The sequence below is a fragment of the Oncorhynchus tshawytscha genome, linkage group LG05 (assembly GCF_018296145.1).
Source record: "Oncorhynchus tshawytscha isolate Ot180627B linkage group LG05, Otsh_v2.0, whole genome shotgun sequence".
Lineage (NCBI taxonomy): Eukaryota > Metazoa > Chordata > Actinopteri > Salmoniformes > Salmonidae > Oncorhynchus > Oncorhynchus tshawytscha.
In genome coordinates, this window is record NC_056433.1 from 45,531,126 (window position 1) to 45,556,026 (window position 24,901).

The window sequence follows — 24,901 nt, forward strand, 5'->3', positions numbered from 1 at the left end:
TCTTCCATGCCGTCCCTAGGAGGGGTGCGTCACTTGAGTGGGTTGAGTCACTGACGTGGTCTTCCTGTCTGGGTTCTTCCTCTTCCTCTTCTTCCTCTGTCAACCATGGTTACCTGCAAGGAAACACGTGCCATCATCATTGCTTTGCATAACAAGGGCTTCCTATGCAAGGATATTTCTGGCAGTAAGATTGCACCTAAATCAACCATTTATCGGATCATCAAGAACTTCAAGGAGAGCAGTTCAATTGTTGTGAAGTAGGCTTCAGGGCACCCAAGAAAGTCCAGCAAGCGCCAGGACCGTCTCCTAAAGTTGATTCAGCTTTGGGATCGGGGCACCACCAGTACAGAGCTTGCTCAGGAATGGCAGCAGGCAGGTGTGAGTGCATCTGCACACACAGTGAGGCAAAGACTTTTAGAGGATGGCCTGGTGTCAAGAAGGGCAGCAAAGAAGCCACTTCTCTCAAGGAAAAACATCATGGACAGGCTGATATTCTGCAAAAGGTACAGGGATTGGACTGCTGAGGACTGTGGTAAAGTCATTTTATCTGATGAATCCTCTTTCCGATTTTTTGGGGCATCCGGAAAAAAGCTTGTCCGGAGAAGACAAGGTGAGCGCTGCCATCTGTCCTGTGTCATGCCAACAGTAAAGCATCCTGAGACCATTCATGTGTGGGGTTGTTTCTCAGCCAAGGGAGTGGCTCACTCACAATTTTGCCTAAGAACACAGCCATGAATAAAGAATGGTACCAACACATCCTCCGAGAGAAACTTCTCCCAACCATCCAGGAACAGTTTGGTAACGAACAAGGCCTTTTCCAGCATGATGGAGCACCTTGCCATAAGGCAAAAATGAATACTAAGAGGCACGGGGAACAAAACATCGATATTTTGGGTCCATGCCCAGGAAACTCCCCAGACCTTAATCCCATTGAGAACTTGTGGTCAATCCTCAAGAGGCAGGTGGACAAACAAAAACCTACACATTCTGACAAACTCCAAGCATTGATTATGCAAGAATAGGCTGCCATCAGTCAGGATGTGGCCCAGAAGTTAATTGACAGCATGCCAGGGTGGAATGCAGAGGTCTTGAAAAAGAATGATCAACCCTGCAAATATTGACTTTTTGCATCAACTTCATGTAATTGTCAATAAAAGCCTTTGACACTTGTGAAATGCTTGTAATTATACAGTGGGGCAAAAAAGTATTTAGTCAGCCACCAATTGTGCAAGTTCTCCCACTTAAAAAGATGAGAGAGGCCTGTAATTTTCATCATAGGTACACTTCAACTATGACAGACAAAATGAGGAAAAAAATTCAGAAAATCACATTGTAGGATTTTTTATGAATTTATTTGCAAATTATGGTTTAATTTATACCTAAATCAACAATAAATCCACCGTAAAGGCTATGCACCTTTAAATATAGCGGAGGCGTCTTAGTGGAAGTGTTTTAGCTAGTAGCGGATTGGACAAACGGCATCCGTCCCCTCCGATAGTAAGTGACATAAGTCGCTATAGTGGCGGGAGATGTCATGTGCGCTGTCTATAGGTAAACAAACAACTTGATCGGAGTATTGCGTGAACATCAATAGTGAACATTGTTGTTGATTGTGGATAATATATCCACTAGTAGCTAGTTTAACGTGCCAACTATACGGACCAAAGCGGGGAGAGAGTTTGTTATGAGCAGGCTTCGATCAGCGATGCAGAAGAGGAAGAGAGTTGCGCTGGACAAAACTGAGTCGTCGTCAGCAAAACCATTGCGGAAAAGAGCGAATGCAACTGTGCAACAAGGTAGGCCTACACGATGGGACTTTTGTCTCACTAGTCAAAAAAGTCACAAAAAAATTGTTGAACAGAGTAGAATATCAGCAACATCTTTGAATACGTTAGGACAACGGTGGAGACTCCCGGCACAAGTTATGCAACATGCCTCTCCCCCTCTCCCAATCTTTCTCTGTGCATTCACTCTTTATTTCGAGATCTGTGTCTCAGTCATTTCTCTCAATCTTTGTCTCCTAGTCTCTCTTTCTCTCTGCCCTGAGTCTCTATTGACTATTGATGGATTTGAGTGATTGCCACAACCAAACATGTGATTTCACAATGGCATGCTGTAACGTCTTCCCTCCCCTCAGAGCCCGATGAGACTGCAGCGTCTACATACCATTCATTCCATGATCCTGCTGACATTACACTCTTTAGGACACGCATCCTTTACTGGTATGACCAGGGGAAGAGAGAGTTACCCTGGAGAACTGTGGTAAAGATAATTATATAATATATTTTCCCATTACGGTTTCATTGATGCCTTACACGCACAATAATGCATGACCATGATGATTGAGTGTGTACGAATGTACTCCCTTATACCATTGGAACGTCTGTTAGAATATTAATTAGATATTTTGCAGGATGAAATCTCTTGAGATGCACCATCTCATTTTCGATAGTGTCCAAATATTATCATGACTCATGAATATAATCCATAATTTGACATATGGTATATGACATTTACATCGGTGGGCTATTTTAGCAGTATTAGTTTCCTCCCTCTCAACTCGGGGTAAAGTGGCCGTACCACGGCTCGAACCCGGGGCCCTCTGCCTCACTAACACACGTAACCGCCCTCCCTGACAACTTAACCACCTGTTGGCTCCAATTTGACAGGACGGTTGATGGCATTTCAAGCTAGCTGTGGAATGAGTTCTTATTTCCATTACATATGGAACTGCTTAGCTGGAATAAATGTTACTTTTCACTTAATGTTTCCTTAATAGGCTCTGACAGAACCGGACATCAACATCAGGACATATGCAGGTAAGACGCTGCATGCTCAACTCTCGTATAATAATAATAACTAGTGGGCCTTTTGTGTTATCCTAAATTGACCTGGTTTCCTCTCTAGTTTGGGTCTCAGAAATCATGCTACAGCAGACCCAGGTTGCCACTGTGATCGACTACTACAATAAGTGGATGAAGGTGGGCCAGTCTGTCGGGTCTCGTATGAAGTCTGAACTTGATTTAAGCAGACTTGGTAATCACAGAAACAATGCATTTGGTTTCATCTCTTCTCCTTGCGTTTTTTTTCCCCCTCATTCTTTTCCAGCGGTGGCCAACAGTACAGGGTCTTGCAGCGGCTACGTTGGAGGTGATTACAATGAATGCAAATGAGGGTCTGTGAGGTTGAAAATGCCTGTGTGCTCTGACCACCTTGTCATCAATTATCTTTTTTTTTTTATCCGCACAGGAAGTCAATCAGATGTGGGCTGGGCTTGGGTACTACTCCCGGGGAAAGAGACTTCAGGAAGGAGCTCAGAAGGTCTGTGTCTATGGCATATATTATTTACAGTATGTCCTGGCTCAAGCGAGGCTTACCACCACACCGACGGGACACGTCTATGACAAGTGGAGAGCTGTCTTTGGTTTATGTTGTCGACTGCCTCTGCCTCTCTCAAAAACAGGATTTTATCTTTGATGTTAGGTCCTTACCTGTCTGTTGAGTTGGGGACATGGGTGGGAAATGTACTTTTTTGGTGGCTGGTGGATGCCCAAATTTTTACCAGCCACTATTTTGAATGAAGACAAATCTCAGAAAACGCATGCACATGTTTTGTAATGTTAAAACAACACACAAACACGCTGTTGATTTCTTGGATGTGAGGTTTGGATTGAACTGGGTGACCATCTGCCAATGTGACTGGTAAGAGTAGACATTGTTCTAGCCAATGCCAAAATCGACAAGCTGGTGACATGTACTGTGTTGCTTGAACTATTGAGCGCCTGTTCTCTGTCTATAGTGACTTCTGAGTGTGTTGTTTTTGTCGTCCTGTCTGGCTGTGATTTGTACTACAGGTGGTAGCAGAGCTGGGGGGAGAGATGCCCAGGACGGTTGAGGCTCTGCTGAAGCAGCTGCCTGGAGTGGGCCGCTACACCGCCGCAGCTGTGGGCTCCATTGCGCTGGGCCAGGTCAGAGCTCTCTCTATACGCGTACATGCTCACACACACCTTAAAGTGATTTTTTTTTTTAAACCCCTCCCTCTTTGGCATCATCGTTCACTGACATGACCTGTGACCTCTGTTGCCCAGGTGACGGGAGCTGTTGATGGGAATGTGATCCGGGTCCTGTGTCGGGTGCGGGCTATAGGGGCCGACAGTACAAGCCCAGCGGTGACTGAAGCTCTATGGTGAGGTTGAACTCATAGTTGAAGTGAGGAAGAAAAAAAAAAAAGGTTTTCTAATGGTGATTCTTCAGTGGATATTTAACATCTGTCCAGTGCACTGTAGGTTGATGGCACCTTAATTGGGGAGAACGGGCTTGTGGTAGTGACAGGAGCGGAATCAGTGGAATGGTATCAAGTACATTAAACACACGGTTTCCAGGTGTTTGATGCCATTCCATTTGTTCCGTTCAGTCCATTATTATGAGCTGTCCTCCCCTCTGCAGCCTCCACTGGTCCAGTGGGGGTCATCTATGTTTAATACAAGCTGTTACAATGAAGACATAGTTGACCAATCCCAACACCTAAATCATCGTACTCAGTCTCTTGTTGACTTGATGCATATTCTTACCTGGTTAGATACTGTATGGTTCCCTTGGTAATTGTTTTTAAGGATTCATTGTTCCTCTGTGTGTATTCTAGGAGCACCGCCAACACGTTGGTGTCCCAAGAGAGACCAGGGGACTTTAACCAGGCCATGATGGAGCTGGGGGCGAGGGTGTGCACCCCTAAAGGCCCCCAGTGCAACCAGTGTCCCATAAAGACTCTCTGCCACTCCTACAGGAAGGTACCGCACCGAAGTCATCAACCTTAATAACAAGACCAATAGGCATTGGCCTATTCCAGACCAGTGGTGATGAGTCTCCAGTGCATATGTCGCTACTGTGTTAGTGTCTCTCTCTCTCTGTGCAGGTTAGCGTCAAACGAGAGGAGAACTCAACAAAGCTTCTGGGTAAATTGAACAGGGTACCTGCATCTCTGCCAGATGTAGAGGATTGTGGTAAGTGTTTATTTAATTTTTTTCCTTTTTGTTGTTTCAAAGGTTGGCGCATATAAGGATGGTAGTCATATACCTGGTATTTTGAATATGGTTATTAAAGCATATTTGATAGAAATATCTATTGTTGTCTACAAGTCTTTGTAACAGATAGATACTCTAGCTCCCGGTATGTGTGTGCCTCCCTGACGTCGCCAAATAATTATCGCGCAACGTGTAAACACTTCCTGACTCCTCCCCTAACTTTGTCCTCCTAACTTTGACCCCCCCCCCTCCCTCCAGTGACCTCAGGAACATGTAACCTGTGCCCCACGGAACCCTGGGACAGCCAACTGGGCGTTCTGAACTTCCCCAGGAAGCCGGTGAAGAAAGCTCCTCGTGTGGAGCGCACACTCACCTGTGTGGTGTCCCGGCCAGGAGCAGGAGGAGATGGGGAGTACCTGCTCACCCAAAGGCCGAGCAAAGGTTAGCTTCCCTTTAATATAGGCTGTGTCTTAAATGGCACCCTAGTCCCTATCAGGGCTCTAAAGAGTGAACATTTTTGGCTGCATATGCTCCTAAATATTTTGCAGTGCGACTTGGAATTTCTATTTGGGAGCACCGGTGCCCCTAGAAGAAAAAAAACAAACTTCTAGATAATAATTAATTGTTGTATTGATTAGGCTTCGCTGGACCTGTTGTTTCCGAGTGCCCTAGAGAAAGAAGTGCAGATGTGTTAGTGCCATGGTGGCCCCATTTACTACAGAGGAAACATCTAGTTTCTAGATTTAAAAAAAGGATCATGGGGCCTCATTTCTAAATGTTTCTTATGCACATTATCTGCCTCAAATCATGCGTGCGCCAGTTAACGCAAAGTTGCCACTTAGAAAAATTGAACTTGCCGTGAGAATATGCTTGTCCTCCCGCAAACTTTAGACCATTGCGTACGCACAGTTTCTAGTGGCTGAAGTCTGAAGCATTGCAAGAAGCCAAAAGTAGCTTAGTAGTAGCCTTGTGGAAATGGGGAATATATGATAAAGGTCTTATTCATATCAAAAGAACAGGTAGGTCTAGCTAAATATAATGACAAGATGCAATCATTAGCCGTTAGTGAGACGAGATCTATTTATCTTTGCATTCTAAAATAATTAGAAATAGGCCTGTAAATTCTTTCTTTGCTAAATAACTTCCTCACCTTTTCTGACTGATGGTTTCATAGACGACTCGTGAAATAGCCTGTAGGCCAAAAACAAGTTAGGACAGTCTCCTATTCATCCCATTTCTCTTTTATTTGGTCCCACTTTACAGTAGTAAATAAATGAGCTATTTCAAGCAGCCTATTTTGCTCTATGCGATCAGAAGCGCAGTTTAACGGTAGAATATGGGGTTCACCTTTTCCGTTGGCGTTTGTAGGCTACGTCTGAATACTGTAAAGTGCCATTTCTTGTGTAGACTATTTAATTTATGAACATAATACAGATATCATAACCATTCCTCACCTTTTCTGGCCATGACGAGTTCATATTCGCGAAGTAGCCATCAATATTGTAGTACCCGAGACCACATATTGGGTGTCTTGTCTCTGTGAGATATCAGCGGAGTAAAAATACAATTTTAAAAAACTCAATCAGCTTCCATTCAGTCAGGGCATAAAACCGCTTTGCCAGGCCAAATATATACACTCCTTCCTTGAAACCATGAATGTCTTAACAGCCTATTGAAACCAGGGCTTCCTACTTTACTCGTTACTGTCCTTTTTACTTTTGTAGAAAAATATCCTTCATCTTTGTCAGTATTTCCTTGACCCCCTTGGTGGGGAAGAGTGGGGGAACTTGTTGGAAAGTTGTCCACTCACTATTAGTACAGTGGAGCCCGGAGGAAATTGTTAGTCTTTATATCTATTATAAACATGTTAGTACAGTGGCAAACCTATTGGACCCAGGCCTTCAGTGTGTGACAGGTTAGTACAGTGGGAAACCTATTGGACCTAGGCCTTCAGTGTATGACAGGTTAGTACAGTGGCAAACCTATTGGACCTAGGCCTTCAGTGTGTGACAGGTTAGTACAATGGCAAACCTATTGGACCTAGGCCTTCAGTGTATGACAGGTTAGTACAGTGGCAAACCTATTGGACCTAGGCCTTCAGTGTATGACAGGTTAGTACAGTGGGAAACCTATTGGACCTAGTTCTTCAGTGTGTGACAGGTTAGTACAGTGGGAAACCTATTGGACCTAGGCCTTCAGTGTATGACAGGTTAGTACAGTGGGAAACCTAATGGACCTAGGCCTTCAGTGTGTGACAGGTTAGTACAGTGGGAAACCTATTGGACCTAGGCCTTCAGTGTGTGACAGGTTAGTACAGTGGGAAACCTATTGGACCTAGGCCTTCAGTGTGTGACAGGTTAGTACAGTGGCAAACCTATTGGACCTAGGCCTTCAGTGTGTGACAGGTTAGTACAGTGGGAAACCTATTGGACCTAGGCCTTCAGTGTGTGACAGGTTAGTACAGTGGGAAACCTAATGGACCTAGGCCTTCAGTGTGTGACAGGTTAGTACAGTGGGAAACCTATTGGACCTAGGCCTTCAGTGTATGACAGGTTAGTACAGTGGGAAACCTATTGGACCTAGGCCTTCAGTGTATGACAGGCTCGTGATGCTGAAAGAACAACAACCATAATACCAGCGCACTCACGTAGGAGAGTTCACTTTTTGTCAAACACAAAGGGCCAGTGGTGTATTGGAGGCTATACGCAGGCCGTATACCTAGTTTTTTTTTTCAGTGGGCTTTGCTTCTACTCACTTCTTAATCCCCTCTGATCCACATCAAAGCAGCGTGGTGGAGGTATAGGACGTATCAATTATGTAGTACAATAGAGAAATCAAGAGCACACAGCTCTCAACTGGTTGTCTCACGGAGCAGCTCACAGAAGAATGACATCAGTAGCCATTAGGGTAGGTAGGAAAGACGTTTCAACTTATGATATTTTCCAGTAAATGCTAACTAAGTCTTGGTTAGCAGACTAATTTATGAACACGCTGTTTGCATGAACATTTTCTAAAAGCTTTCCCAAAAAAACTTCCCAGTTAAACTTTGACTGAAAAGTAGGTCGACCCGACATAATGGTGTCATGCTAATTTGTATCAATGAGGAGGGCATTTATTTTTGCTCAATTGAATTAAAGGGCAACTTCACCCTCCAAAAATATATTTTGGGGGATTTTTACAAGACCTCAAAAAATGGTCTCCTGAATGCATCTTGTGAAAATATGAAAGATCTACAGGAAAACCTGTTTAAAAAACCATAGGAAAATATAGGATTTTTCACACAGGGCACCTTTCCTTCACCGGGCAGTATACCCAGACCAGAGTCACACACAACATGATTTTAAAGGATAAGCAGGCCCTTCACTCAGACATGATTATCCAGTAGGTCCCAATCATAAGAATACCAAGACACAACCATTAGGCCAAGCATTTGCCAATCGAAATGTACAACTATTACTTCCCATTGCAAACAAAAAAAAACTTTTCACGCTTAGCGCACAAAGTAACTGGTGATCCAAAATGTTAAATGCAACAATGTTTCACACACAAGTTCTTTTCAAAGAGATGGCAGGCAACAGCGAGTGAGCTGCAATAAAAAACACAGTTCCACCTACCAGATGATGATAATTTGAAACTTAACTTCTTGTTGAAAGTTATTCTTGAAAAGAATAAGAGAAGCTAACAAATGAGCAACAACATCTTCGGTTGCAGCTGCTGCAAACTAGCCTACAAAAAAAGCTAGCTAGCTAGACCGTCGGAAAACTACTGCTCGCTATTGCGCAATAACTTTAAAGTTGGGAGCACCAGTGCTACCAATGAAAATGGTTAGTTTAGAGCCCTGGTCCTTACATTCACTATATCGTGAATAGGGTACCATTTGGGACAGGGCTCTAGTATAGCACTAAAACACACCTTCCAAGCATTTTAATTTCGCACCATTCCTGTTGTTTTCTGCATGATGTTTGTGCCGTTGTACAGCTCCAAGGTGGGTGTATTTACTGTATCTTTACCATTGTTTTCACTAACATATTTATCAAAGGTAACCTTTTATTATCAGTTGGGAATTTTGAGCACACTCATTAACTGTCTTGTCTGCTTGCCTTTTTCCTTCCTTCTTTACTTCCTTGTAGGACTTTTGGCTGGTATGTGGGAGTTCCCTAGCCTGCTCCTGGAGGGGGAGAATTCTGAGATGAAACAGAGGGGGGCGCTGTGTGCTGGGGTGGGGAGATTGTTGGGAGTTCGGCTGGACAACGGGCTGCTCCAGTATGTGGGGGAGGTATGTACAGGAGAACAGGGCCTACTGTTATGTTTTGCCTATCAGGGACATTAAAGAATATGTCCCAAATTGCACCCTATTGTCCCATAGTTCCTATGAGTATTATTATACATTTCCCTGTCAAAATTCTGAATAAATGACTTGTTATTCGGACTCGTGTCATTCTAAGTTTGTATTAGTATGCTAAGCTAGGCTTCTCCCTAAGTCATTGCAATTGACTGTTGGTGTTTTTCTACTGTACAGGTGGTTCATATCTTCTCCCACATCCACCAGACATATGTTGTGTACAGCCTGTGTTTGAATGTCTCTGGAGAGGGAGGGAAAGCCCAGAATACTACACGCTGGCTCACTAGACCTTCCCTGCAGGAAGCTGCTGTATCCACTGGAGTGAAGAAGGTTAGTAATCGTAACTTGCTATGATCTACTGTGTGTTTGTGTGTGCGCTAACCCTAACACTAATAGTGGTTAACATGATCTTTTACCACTAAGATTGTACCCCACACATACAATTATCTGAAAGGTCCCTCAGTCGAGTAGTGAAGTTCAAGCACAGGTTCAACCAGAAAGACCAGGGAGTTTTTCCAATGCCTCGCAAGAAGCCCCTACAATGAAAAAATATCAGTTTAGAAGCTTCAGTAAAACTGCATTAACTGCGGTATTTGGGATGCAGTAATTGCAGAATAACTGCAGTTATACTGCACTGTAACTGCCGTTACACTGCAACATTTCTACAGTACATTTTTTATTTATTTTGGATGCAGTTTTTGCAGCAAACTGCAGTTATACTGCTCTCTGATTGCAATCTTTTTTCGTAAGGGAGGGCACTGATTGTTAGTAAACAAAGTAGATAATGAATATCCCTTTGAGCATGGAGAAGTTATTAATTACACTTTTGGATGGTGTATCAATACACCCAGTCACTACAAAGATACAGGCATCCTCCCTAACTCAGTTGCCAGAGAGGAAGGGATCCGCTTAGCGATTTCACCATGAGGCCAATGGTGATTTTTAAAACTGTTAGAGTTTATTGGTTGTGATAGGTAGTAAACTGAGGATGGATCAACAAAATTGTAGTTACTCCACAATACTCACCTAAATTACAGAGTGAAAAGAAGGAAGCCTTTACAGAATACAAATATTCCAAAACATGCATCCTGTTTGCAACAAGACACTAAAGTAGTTCTGCAAAAATAAATGTGGTAAAGAAACTATATTTATGTCCTGAATACAAAGAATGTTTGAGGCAAATCCAACACAACACATGACTGAGTACCACACTTGATATTTTCAAGCATGGTGGTGGCTGCATCACGTTATGGGTATGCTTGTCATCGGCAAGGACTGCAGAGTTTTTCAGAATAAAAATAAACAGAATGGAGCTAAGCACAGGCAAAATCCTAGAGGAAAACCTGGTTCAGTCTATTTTCCAACAGACACTGGGAGACATTTGCCTTTTAGCAGAACAATATCCTAAAACACAAGGCCAAATCTACACTGCTTTGATTACCAAGACGACATTGCATGTTCCTAAATGGCGTAGTTACAGTTTTTACTTACATCTGCTTGAAAATCAACCTGGTCTCAGAGCATTTTGAATTATTCTGTATGTAAATCCAAGACACTGCATTTAGTATGATATGTCGTATGGTATGTATTAATTTGTGGATGTCCATCACCTATTTCGTATGATATGTTACGAATGACAATTTTTTTATTATATGTTAGGTATTTGCAAACGTAGAATATGTTATGGATTTGCAAAAAATGTACTATATGTTACGAATTTGCTGAACCTATGATATGTTACGAATTGTAGCTAGCTGGCAAATGTTAGCTAGGTTAGGGGAAGGGTTAGCTAAAAGGGTTAGCTAACATCCTAAGTAGTTGCAAAGTAGCTAAAAAGTAGTAAGTAGTTAAAGTTGCTAATTAATTAAAATGCTGATGTTGTCTGTGATGAGATTCAAACTCGCAACCTTCGGGTTGCTAGACGTTCGCTTTATATGCCCTCCCATTATTTTTCATTAATTCTTTAAAAAAAACATATTTTTTTAAATCTTCCACTTTTGACGTTCAAGTATTTTGTGTAGATCGTCGACAAAAAAATGACATCCATCTTAATTCCACTTTGTAACTCAACAAAATCAAGGGGTGTGAGTACTTTTGGAAGGCATTGTTGGTTCACATTTCACAAATGGAGTGAAATATGTTGTGCAATTAATATAGCCATATGTCTACTGCACATATGAGTTAGCTTTTCTATTGCATGTACTTTGATCCATAAACCACTCCTTATCTGAAAATATAATTTAACTCAAGACTCACTCACCTTCACTCTATGACACAACATTGAACTTGGTCTCTGCCTCTATGCCCCGGTCTCTACTTCTTAAAGGCCCAATTCAGCCATTTTATATCAAATCATTTCTGCACCTTTATTTCCATTAATTTCTCAAGCCAGAATTTAGCTCGTACTGTCTGGAAGTGGTCTGAGTGAGGAGGGGAAAACTGAAAATTAGCGGTTTAGAACTTTGTTATTTGTCTATTAACTAATTCACTACATGGTGATGTAACCATGGAAAGCCGAAACTCCCGGCCAATGCAAACCTGCTGATTAGAAGGTCCTGTGTAGATTGTATTTTCAACCAGCAACTATAAGCAAATATCACTGATACATTTAAAAAAATATATATATGTTTACAGTGTTTGTTTCATCAGCTGTTTTACAATATGATATAAAACACAGCAAAGACAGCATTTTGAGTGCGCCGAGTCTAACGTTCAGAAAGAAATTAGAACTAATTTTAAATCTGTAGCTGCTAATATTTCAGATGATAGAGACCTTCACCCCAGGGCCTGCTCGGAAGGAAAAATAACATGTTGGCTGAATTAGTGGAGAAACTGAAGAAGACAGGACTCCAAGCTGCTCTTCTTGCTCACTGTTAGCTGGACATAAACAAAACAAGTCACACAATAAAGTAACAATAATAATGAGGATATATACAGGTGGTACCGGTACTGAGTCAATTAAAAAAATATATATTTAACCTATATTTAACCAGGTCTGCAAGTTGGGAACAAGTTCTCATTTGCAACTGCGACCTGGCCAAGATAAAGCAAAGCAGTTCACAACAACAACAAGAACAACAAAGAGTTACACATGGAATAAACAAACAGAGTCAATAATACAGTTGAAAAAGTCTAATATACAGCATGTGCAAATGAGGTAAGATAAGGGAGGTAAAAGCAATAAATAGGCCATGGTGGCAAAGTAATTACAATACACCAATTAAACACTGGAATGGTAGATGTGCAGAAGATGAATGTGCAAGTAGAGATACTGGGGTGCAAAGGAGCAAGATAAATAAATACAGTATGGGGATGAGGTAGTTGTATGGGCTATATTACAGATGGGCTATGTACAGGTGCAGTGATCTGTGAGCTGCTCTGACAGCTGGTGCTTAAAGCTAGTGAGGGAGATAAGAGTCTCCAGCTTCAGTGATTTTTGCAGTTCGTTCCAGTCACTGGCAGCAGGGAACTGGAAGGAAAGGCGGTCAAAGGAAGAATTGCCTTTGGGGGATGACCAATGAGATATACCTGCTGGAGCGCGTGCTACAGGTGGGTGCTGCTATGGTGACCAGTGAGCCGAGATAAGGCGGGGCTTTACCTAGCAGATACTTGTAGATGACCTGGAGCCAGTGGGTTTGGTGACGAGTATGAAGCGAGGGCCAGCCAACGAGAGCGTACAGGTCGCAGTGGTTGGTAGTATATGGGACTGTGGTGACAAAACGGATGGAAATGTGATAGACTGCATCCAATTTGTTGTGTAGAGTGTTGGAGGCTATTTTATAAATCACATCACCGAAGTCGAGGATCAGTAGGATGGTCAGTTTTACGAGGGTATGTTTGGCAGCATGAGTGAAGGATGCTGTGTTGCGAAATAGGAAGCCAATTCTAGATTTAATTTTGGATTGGAGAAGCTTAATGTGAGTTTGGAAGGGGATGTGCGGGGATACAGGTTTTCGAGGTAATTTGTGCATGTAGGTAGGGGTAAAGTGACTATTGCTGCTCCAGTTTCAACTGTTCTGCCTTCGGCTATGGAACCCTGACCTGTTCACCGGACGTGCTACCTGTCCCAGACCTGCTGTTTTCAACTCTCTAGAGACAGCAGGAGCGGTAGAGATACTCATAATGATCAGCTATGAAAAGTCAACTGACATTTACTCCTGAGGTGCTGACTTGCTGCACCCTCGACAACTACTGTGATTATTATTATTTGACCATGCTGGTCATCTATGAACATTTGAACATCTTGGCCATGTTCTGTTATAATCTCCACCCGGCACAGCCAGAAGAGGACTGGCCACCCCTCATAGCCTGGTTCCTCTCTAGGTTTCTTCCTAGGTTCGGGCCTTTCTAGGGAGTTTTTCCTAGCCACCGTGCTTCTACACCTGCATTGCTTGCTGTTTGGGGTTTTAGGCTGGGTTTCTGTACAGCACTTTGTGACATCAGCTGATGTAAGAAGGGCTATATAAATACATTTGATTTGATATTGCGTAGATAATAAACAGCGAGTACCAGCAGTGTAAAAACAAAGGGGGAGGGGGGTGTCAATACAAATAGTCCGGTTGGCCGTTTAATTAATTGTTCAGCAGTCTTATTGCTTGGGGGTAGAAGCTAAGGAGCCTTTTGGACCTAGACTTGTCACTGTGGTACCACTTGCCATGTGGTAGCAGAGAGAACAGTCTATGACTTCGGTGACTGGAGTCTTTGACAATTCTTTGAACTTTCCTCTGACACCGCCTAGTATATAGGCCCTGGAGGCAGGAATCTTGGCCCCAGTGATGTACTGGGCTGTGCGCACTACCCTCTGTAGCGCCTTGCGGTCGGATGCCGAGCATTTGCCAAACTAGGCGGTGATTTAACCGGTCAGGATGCTCTCGATGGTGTAGCTGTAGAACTTTTTGAGGATCTGGGGAACCATGCCAAATATTTTCAGTCTCCTGAGGGGGGTAATGTGTTATCATGCACTATTCACGACTGTCTTGGTGTGTTTGGGCCATGATAGTTTTTTGGTGATGTGGACACCAAGGAACTTGAAATTCTCGATCCCGCTCCACTACAGCCCCGTCGATGTGAATGGGTGCGTGTTCAGCCCACCTTCTCCTGTAGTCTACGATCATCTCCTTGGTCTTGCTCACGTTGAGGGAGAGGTTGTTGTCCTGGCACCACACTGCCAGGTCTCTGATCTCCTCCCTATAGGCTGTCTCATCGTTGTTGGTGATCAGGCCTGCTACCGTTATCGTCAGTAAACTAAATGATGGTGTTGGAGTCGTGCTTGGCCACGCAGTCGTGGGTGAACAGGGAGTACAGGAAAGGATTAAGCACGCACCCCTGAGGGGCCCAAGTGTTAAGGATCGACGTGGCAGACGTGTTGTTGCCTACTCTTACCACCTGGGGAGTGGCCCGTCAGGAAGTCCAGGATCCAGTTGCAGAGGGAGGTATTTTGTCCCAGGGTCCTTAGCTTAGTGATGAGCTTTGTGGGCACTGGTGTTGAACCCTGAGCTGTAGTCAATGAACAGCATTCTCACTGTGACCCTCCTGTGTTTCACCTCGCACCACCATTAACAGTTGTTGTAGTCTTGGGAAAGCAAAGAGTTCTGTCTGTCGGAACTGAAGCAGCAGGCAGAGAGCTATTGTAAGAAGGGAGTGGGGGTAATAACCTGTGAAATCTGTCCAAAAGGAATTGCATTAGTAGAATATTGTGAAGAAAATTTGACTCTTGAGTACTAATCAACAGTTTATGTTGCATTTTACTTTCACAGTTGGCTGAACTCGCATTTGATTTGTCTACAGCTGGCTTCTTTTCAGTATTATATTTGTACCACCAGTTATCCATTAACCGGTGTGTGTAACTCCTCCCTTAATTAACACATGTCTATGTAGGCCTACTCTGTTGGTTTAACTAGTTTCTGAGTGTTTATTTCATTCAGCATCCTTTTTGGATTTGTAAAGATTGTATTCAAATTAAACATGCACTCAGTGAACAAAACATTAAGAACACCTTCCTACTGTTGAGTTTGCACCCCTCCTTCCCCTTTTTGCCCTCAGAACAGCCTCGGTTCATCGAGTCATGGACTCTACAAGGTGTTAAAAGTGTTCCACATGGATGCTGGCCCATGTGGACTTTAAATGATTCCCAGAGATGTGTCAAATTGGCTGGATGTCCTTTGGGTGGTGGACCATTTCTTGATACACATGGGATACTGTTGTGGGAAAAACCCAGCAGCGTTGCAGTTCTTGACACAAACCAGTTCCCCTTCTGAATGGCACACATACACAATCCATGTCTCTATTGCCTCAAGACTTAAACATACTTTTACCTGTCTCCTCCCCTTCCTCTACACTGATTTTGAAGTGGATTTAACAAGTGACATTAATAAGGGATCACCTGGATTCACCTGCTCAGTCTTTCATGGAAAGAGCATGTTCATAATGTTTTGTACACTGTATTATTTTTATTATGACATAGTAGTACAAAATAAAAACATTTTAAATAAATGAAACCATTTTAATTTAAAATTAATAAAATTGTCAGACTTCAGTCACTGATTTATAGACTGATTTCTTTGCTCCCACACGGCAAGCGATACCCGGAGCTCCAAGTCTAGGACCAAAAGGCTCCGCAACAGCTTCTACCCTCAAGCCACAAGACTGCTGAACAATTAATAAAATCGCCACCGGACAATTTACATTGACACCCCCCTTTGTACACTTCTGCTACTCACTGTTTATTATCTATGCATAGTCACTTCACCTCCACCTACATGTACAAATTACCTCAACTAACCTGTACCCCCGCACACTGACTCGGTACCGGTGCCCCCTGTACATAGCCTCGTTATTCTTATTGTATCACTTTTTATTTTAGTCTACTTGGTAAATATTTTGTTAACTCTTCTTGAAGAGTTAAGGGCTTGTAAGTAAGCATTTCACGGTAAAGTCTACAGTTGTTGTATTTGGCGTATATGACAAAGTTTGATTTGAATTTGCCATTGTATCATATTTTCTGATATTTACAATAAGGATTTGTTATTTTGACAACAACAAAATGACTGCGTAACTTTAGAAGTCCATAACGGTTCCTAAGTGAGACATGTTCCTCTTGTCTCATTTTCTTCAACTAAATTTGGAATAAAACAGTGCACCCACTGAATCGATAGGGAAACTCAGGAGAACATCGTTTCCTCTGTACTCTGGATTTGAACTAACTAGCGCCCATGCAGTCTTTTCAATTTTATTTTCAAATCATCACTGTATGTCTAATAAATCATTGTGCTGATTTCATGAAAACAACTCGCAACGTATTTATTTGTATTTCCCTTAGCCTCCTTTTGCCATTGAAATTCTGTTGGATCGTGTTGGCATGATGCTACAAACGTTCATATATTTACATGCATATCCCTGATTGATGGATGTATCCTCTTCAAAGTGGAGACATATGCAAATAAACGTTTTTCGTCATTGGTCAGAATAACCAAATCAGATTTGATGTCATGCTGTGGGCCAAAAACTCCGTCCCACCTGAAATAAACTATAATAAATCAAAAATAAATGTACACTTAAAAGGGCATTATCATAATTTTCTAAATTTCAGAGCGTTATGGAAATATCTAAGAAAAACAGGAAATACATTTTTTGGGAGTTCACTGCCCTTTTAAAATGACAAAAAAATACATCTAAACTGTGTAGAAATTATAACGGACCCTACATTTAGCTCACTAATAATCACAAATTAAAGCTAGACAGTCAGAGTATCTAAAATAGCAGAAAAGATGGATAGAGGACTATCAGCGAGGAAATATAACACTCTTTTGGGGGCGCCCTCCGGACCTCGTTGAAGACCGACTGAGGCCCCAGGTACAACATTTTGATTGACACCCTTGATCTAGTGTGTGCGTACGTGTGTGCACGCAGTGTTTTCTGATTTAGCACTGTTAAGGTGAGCAAGAATAGTCATGCGTCATTTATCTCTTGCAGATCATGAAGCTGTACGACACTATGGAGGATCAAGAGGGACAAGCTACCAAGGTATTTCACTACATCACATTCATTAGCAGGACACCCTTATCCAGAGCGAATATGATTATACTGTCTGCTATACAGTACTTTCTGAATTTATACCTGAAATCCTTCTGCATTGACACCTAGACTAAATGACCCATTGATAACCCATACTGATGCCAGTGGTAACTCTTCTCTGTTCTTGTCTCTGTCCGGATGGGAAACAGAAGAAGGCTACTAACACTAAGAGTGATGGACAGCACAAGTCTAGAAAGCTCAAAGACAATTCAACAAACAGCGGGACCAGACAGCTGTCACTCAGTTCCTTCTTCAAGAGCCCAAAACAAGAAACTTGATCAATTTATACTTACAATGAATAACAATGTCGTTTTAAATTTTATTTAAAGCTGATCAAGTACCATACAAGGACTACTACTGTGCCTTGCTGTCTGGATAACTGCCACAAGGTGTTTATCCCATGAGTGGAATACTTTAAGAGCAAAAAGTGTGTCATTGAGTTGAATGCTGAATACAATTTTAAACAATTTTTTTTTTAAATAACAAATTGCAACAGTGGCCTCCTATACAGTTGAAGTCGGAAGTTTAAATACAACTCAGCCAAGTATATTTAAACTCAGTTTTGAACAATTCCTGACATTTAATCCTAGAAAACAAATCCCTGTTTTAGGTCAGTTAGGATCACCACTTTATTTTAAGAATGCGAAATGTCAGAATAATAGTAGAGAGAGGGATTTATTTCAGCTTTTATTTCTTTCATCACATTCCCAGTGGGTCAGAATTTTACATACCCTCAATTAGTATTTGGTAGCAATGTCTTTAAATAATTGAATCTTGGGTCAAGCGTTTCAGGTAGCCTTCAACAAGTTTCCAATAAGATGGGTGAATCTTGGCCCATTCCTCCTGACAGACATGGTGTAACTGAGTCAGGTTTGTAGTCCTCCTTGCTCGCACACGCCTTTTCAGCCCACAAATGGTCTATTGGATTGAGGTCAGGGCTTTGTGATGGCCACTCCAATACATTGCCTTTGTTGTCCTTAAACCATTTTGCCACAACTTGGAAGTATGCTTGGGGACATTGTCCACTTGGAAGACCCATTTGCGACCAAGCTTTAACTTCCTGACTGATGTCTTGAGATGCTGCTTCAATATATCCACATAATTTTCATACCTCATGATGCCATCTATTTTGTGGAGTGCACCAGTCCCTCATGCAGCAAAGCACCCCCACAACATGATGCTGCCACCCCCGTGCTTCCCGGTTGGGATGGTGTTCTTTGGCTTGCAAGTATCCCCCTTTTTCCTCCAACCATAACGATGGTATTATGGCCAAACAGTTCTGTTTTTGTTTTATCAGACCAGAGGAAATTTCCCCCAAAAGTACAATCTTTGTCCCCATGTGCAGTTGCAAACAGTAGTCTGGCTTTTTATGGCCACTGAGCGGCCTTTCAGGTTATGTCGATATAGGACTCATTTTACTGTGGATATAGATACTTTTGTATCCGTTTCCTCCAGCATCTTCACAAGGTCCTTTGCTGTTGTTCTGGGATTGATTTGCACTTTTCGCACCAAAGTACGTTCATCTCTAGGAGACAGAACTCGTCTCCTTCCTGAGCGGTATGATGGCTGCGTGTTCCCATGGTGTTTATACTTGCGTACTATTGTTTGTACAGATGAACGTGGTACCTTCAGGCATTTGGAAATTGCTCCCAAGGATGATCCAGACTTGTGGAGGTCTACAATTTTTCTTCTGAGGTCTTGGCTGATATCTTTTGATTTCCCCATGATGTCAAGCAAAGAGGCACTGAGTTTGAAGGTAGGCCTTGAAATACATCCACAGGTACACCTCCAGTTTACTCAAATTATGTCAATTAGCCTATCGGAAGCTTCTAATACCATTAGACATCGTTTTCTGGAATTTTCCAAGATGTTTTAAAGGCACAGTCAACTTAGTGTATGTAAACTTCTGACCCTCTGGAATTGTGATACAGTGAAATACTCTGTCTGTAAACAATTGTTGGAAAAATGACGTGTCATGCACAAAGTAGATGTCCTAACCGACTTGCCAAAACTAGTTTGTTAACAAGAAATGTGTGGAGTGGTTGAAAAATACGTTTTAATGACTCCACCCTAAGTGTATGTAAACTTCTGACTTCAACTGTATGTTGCATAAAATATGCTTTGTTCATTTAACCTCTATCATATGATATATTTAGGTGATAATGCACGAGAAGCTGATGTTTGGAGGTGGGGTCAATATCACAAAACCTTAGCATTTTTATTCCTTTTTATGGAAATATTAGACTTGTATTGAAACATGTTGGCTAAGCTCCAGCACTTAGATAATTATAAACCCATTTTCAGTGAATCACCCATATGATAAGTCCACCCTGTTATAGACATGCACTTAACTGTCTTTATTTACTTTCGTTGGACTATTTTAATGATGTTTACATTTTCATAAAGCTATTGTGTACCCTTGTCAACCCTGTCCATTTGTTCTGGTCAAATTTTAAAGAAATAAGAAGTTTTGTATAAGTTTTATACAAAACTTAATCTAATTTGCACCGTATCTTTCTAAATTGAGACGGGTATTAATTATATTTTATCCAAGTTTATAATTATGTGGTGTTGTCCGTGTCTTACTCTTTAAAAATGTTTTTATTTTTATTTAACCAGGAAGGGCTCATTGAGATTTAAAATCTCTTTTTCAAGAGCGTCCTGGCCAAGATAGGCAGCACCAAGTCATTACAAAAATTACAGACAAACAACAAGAAACTACAAGTAATCGAGTAAAAACCATAAAATTCACAAGAGTATAACAACAACAAAAAATCCACTTGGAAGAAAAATATATTACACAAATTCTTTATATTTGACAATGTAACTGAATTCATTTGAAAAAGATGCCAAGATAACAGGGTGCACAGCTATAACGGGACAGAACATAAATTAAACACTGAATACTGAATAGACATTACATAGTAATACATGTAGTAACAACATTGGAACTGCTATTTAGTTACATATTCATTGTGGAAAAACAACATCAAAAATACATTGCCCCTACAAAAATCATTGGAATTAGCATTAGAACACATTCCTGCCCCTCTCTTCCTCTCGCGCTCACCCTCATTCCATCTCTCCCCCCTTTCACCCCAAATGCTCTTCCAAGTGGATTTTTCCATCTGCACAGAGCGTTTATTAACAGCCTGTGGCTCTGGCATCAGACAAATGATCTGTCCATCAGAGTACCAACAAACATCTTCCTTTGGACTTGGCCAGAAGGATTTGTTGATGCCATTCCGGTGCATGCACTGGCATACACACATAAGGATCCTTTTAAAATTTCATCCAGTGTATATTGTTTTTATATACAATTTTGAATGATTTATCTTGAGAACAGAAAATAACACTTATAATGATATTGTTCGTCTTGGGCCGGCAAACACCGGCTTCGTGGGCATTATTCATTTCATACATAATGATATACATATTTGAATTCACTTTATTTTGATGAATACATTCATACTATTTCATCCTTCCATAATAAGTTGCAACAGTGGCCTCCTATATGGTGCATAAAATATGCTTTGGTGCATAAAACCTCTTGTCATGATATAATCAAAGATGCACATGCATTGAGGAGACTAAAGACATGTAGACGGACTAAAGCTGGAAGATACACTGTATCTTTATTGTTGTTGATATCTAGCATACCATCATCTCCATCTTGAGCACAATAAAATAATTTAAACAAAACAGGATGTGGTTTATTTTTATGTAGCCTACATAAATATTATGGCAGCCTTTGGGTTTCGTCTTGCTGAACGCAAGCTCAAATGGTCAATAAGAACCAGTGTTGCCAACTAATTTTCAGGGGAAGTTGCTCGAGGCAGGTCAATTTGTTGCTAAAAGTTGCTAAATGAAGTTGTGATGTCATTGCGCGATGACGTCATCACGTAATAACGTAAAACTGCATCGTTACGTAGAATGCACAATAACGTTACTCAAATTGACTGGCCATCTCGGCGAAAAATATGATTTGAAATTTGTTATTTTAGATTTGTTTATTTATTATCATATTTTTTATTTGTAAAAGTAAAATAAACACAACACATTTTATATGATCAGATATTTTAAATTTTTAAACACAACACATTGAATTATTAAACAATTACACTTGATTGAACAAATACATTTGATTTATTTTCAAATAGTAAACCTACACATTCTGAACAATTATAGTTTTAAGCAGTGTATTAGTAGTTAACATGCTACCTAACTGATCAACAATTATAGGTACAAGCTAATAACAAGGTATACATGCTATCTTATTGAACAAGCAACTTAACTCAAATAATGATGTGTGCGCTAGGCATCTCTCTCCAGCTCTCTCCGGGTTGTTGTGCTGCTTGGCTGGCTAGCTGCTCAATGGTTTCCTTCAGATATTGCCACTGTTCTCGCACACACTGCAGTACACACTGCCACCATCAGCTGTGTGTCTCCGCCAGTTCCAGAAAGTCCACTCCTTGCATACGTACTGTAAATATGATGAATCATAGATTGGCAAGGAAATCCTATTCATCTTCACTGTCCAACTGCATTGTCACAGAGCTGGAACCAGCAGTAGAGGATGGAGTGGCCACAGTATGCTGCTGTGGTGCCAAACTGCTGCAGAACTTCACCTGGTAGTTAATGCTGGTAACAGGTATCACCAGCCAGCTTCAGTCCGTACCGCACAAGGAGTATGGAGTTGAGAGTGTGCAGTGACACTCTATTTCTTAACTTTGACTTAACTTTGACTTGACCACACTCAACCTCCGCATTTGAGTGTGGCAAGGAGAGGGCAGCGAGTGCAGCTTTGCACAGTTCTTCAAATGGATTTGACCCGGAAGAGTCCGTGTAGGTATTGACTTCACTCCAAAACTCGACTGTATTTTCAGTTGATTCCCACCTAAACAGATGGATGTTTCTCCATTGGGAAACTATTGTATCAATTGTTTGGGGCTGGTATTCCAGTAGCTCAGCTACTTTAATAATTTCAGTGGTGCCTTTATTGTGCTTTAGTGTTTCCTTAACACTGAACAAGGCCATGTTTCACAAGGCTTCAAGGTTGTCTTGGAGACTTGCTTAAAGCAACAATGCAGTTGATGCACTGTCTCCGAATGACCTTTTTGTCCACTAGCGCAAGACTGAGTTGGTACACCGTGCTCTCGAAAAGGTACCAAAGGTATGGTGATGGACTGAGATGTCCATCAATGGCATCCTTCAGGACATCAATTTTTTGCCATAGAGTTGACTACTCTGCTGCAAATTGATGTTAAGAGGTATGCCAGATTGTCAAAAAGCTTGACAGGATCTGTTTGCTCTCCCTCAAATGACTTCACTGCAACTTGTACGTCGGACAGGATTGATTTCAAGAATGTCAGGTAGACACAGTTGGTCTTGTCCACGTATATGGCGTGGAGCACATCCGCCATGTAGCAACGCTCACTGGCATTGGTCACCTCAAAGCAGAGTTTCAGTTCTTCCCACTGGCTCAATATACGAGTTACCTCAGGCTCAATTGATAGCCAATATGCAGCACACACTTTGGTGATCTGCAGGGGTTTCTGGCCACAATTAATGGTGGCATACACTGCTTTGTACCGCTCGCGCCGTTTTGGGGAAATCGAAAACCAGTTGTAGGTTTCCCTGATTAAGTACTCAACACTCCTAGGGATGGTTTCTTTGGATGCTGCACTGACAGCCAATTGTAAAGAATGGCACACAGCGGATGAGTACCAAATTGGGCAATGCACATGCTTCCTTTCAAATCTTGTGCACCCCATTGTGCACCCCAGCCATCACGGACGCATTATCAGTACCAATACCCCGAAGAATCTGTTTTTTTAAGCTTACAATTCTCCAGAAACTCAACTACCGCCTTTGCTATTGATCTGGCATCGCCCCCCTCCAATTTCAACCAGCCCAAGAAATGTGGACACAACGGTTCTTTTTTTTAGCACTGAAATACCGAATCACCACACCCAGGTATTTCGAGACACTGACATCAGTGGACTCATCCAAAAGGAGACTGCACTTCTGTCACGGGAATTTCTATCTCAATGTTCGAACTGAACTATTTTATAACGCCATCTGTATCCTAGAGGTTGTAAGGCTCTACGTTTTAATAAACAGAGTCCCAGCATACAATTGGTCAGTTCTTTATTCAGAGAGCTCTGCCCTCTCAAGTTCAGAGCCCATCTTTTACACACACACACACCAGTTGAGAACCCCATCCCGCTTTAGGCGGGCTGTATTATTCCACTGTACAATTACATTGTTTATCATATTCTGCAACATGTTTCATGATTTTCTGCAAGCCTAACAGTTTCTCCACTTCACGGGTGGTGACAGAATGTCCTGTAAGGAACACAATGTTCTAATTCCATCCTGCCTACACTGCACACATTATCAACTTATAGTATTACGTGTCTAATGCATTTCACACACAAGGTTACAGTTTCAGGGTGAAATATCTTAGTCGTTATTTTAAACATACAACTTATTCTATCAACTTCTCATCCCCCACATCTGATGTTACCCTTTTGAGAAAATAAGGAGCCAGTACTCCCCTAATCATTTCTGTGCACTTGGTACGGTGCATTTGGAAGTTTGATGCTGCCACAGAATCTGAAAAGGCAGCTCTGCAAGCCATACCTAAATGGTCGCATGCTAGCAGCGAACAATGCTCCGCAATGGCCATTGCCATAGTAGCTTCTGCGCTTTTGCAGTTATCCACTTTCTTAACCAACTGTGATCATGTCGACTGCGTTGTGGAGTTGTTCGGTTTTGATTTATTTATATGCTTTGTTGTAGCACAATGTTTTTTGATATCATACATTTTTTCAAGCATATCTGATTTGCAGTACGCACAGTATGCCCGACAATCATCCCCAATTACTGGCTTCAGCCACCCTTTTAAATTCAGGTACAGACTCCCACTCTTTTCTGTACTTCTGGTTGTACAATTGTGATTGAGACATGTTGATTGATGTTGTAAGTTCTGTTCAAGATCAAACATTTGTGACCAACTATATTCATTGGGTTTGTCTCGTCGAACCCATGCTACTGCTACTGAAGTCAGCCAACAATTATTTGCAATTTGCTGAAATTGCTGCTGTCCTGCTGCTGACGTCACTCACAATGCACTTTTGCAGCCACAATGCACTTTTGCAGCCACACACTCAGTTACAACGTGTGTTGTAACTGAAACTGAGTGTGTGACAGAAAAAAAATCGTTTTTGTGTCATTTAGAGAGCAAATGCGTTCATTTTAGCGTTTGAGTCACTTTTCAAAAGTTGCTAAAAGTTACAAATATATTTTTAAAAGTAGCTACATTTGTTTCTAGGTGCTGTTTGAAAAAAAGTTGCCAGGGTACTCTGAAAAGTTGCTGAATCTAGCAACAAAATTGCTAAATTGGCATCACTGATAAGAACTGCGAATTCCATATTCTTGAAGAACTTTGCGTTACCTGCCT

At 41.6% G+C, this 24,901-nt stretch overlaps 1 protein-coding gene across 1 annotated transcript; it reads left to right on the plus strand.

Moving 5' to 3' along the window:
* The first annotated feature begins 1,490 nt into the window (after positions 1-1,490).
* mutyh (mutY DNA glycosylase) lies at positions 1,491-18,015 on the plus strand. Its single transcript, XM_024420964.2, has 15 exons — positions 1,491-1,796; positions 2,138-2,262; positions 2,780-2,819; positions 2,908-2,981; positions 3,109-3,150; positions 3,250-3,321; positions 3,855-3,968; positions 4,089-4,186; positions 4,643-4,787; positions 4,913-5,000; positions 5,280-5,462; positions 9,152-9,297; positions 9,541-9,693; positions 17,335-17,385; positions 17,586-18,015. The coding sequence occupies exons 1-15, from the start codon at positions 1,685-1,687 to the stop codon at positions 17,712-17,714; spliced, it is 1,572 nt and encodes a 523-aa protein (XP_024276732.1). The 5' UTR covers positions 1,491-1,684; the 3' UTR covers positions 17,715-18,015.
* The last annotated feature ends 6,886 nt before the right edge of the window (positions 18,016-24,901 follow it).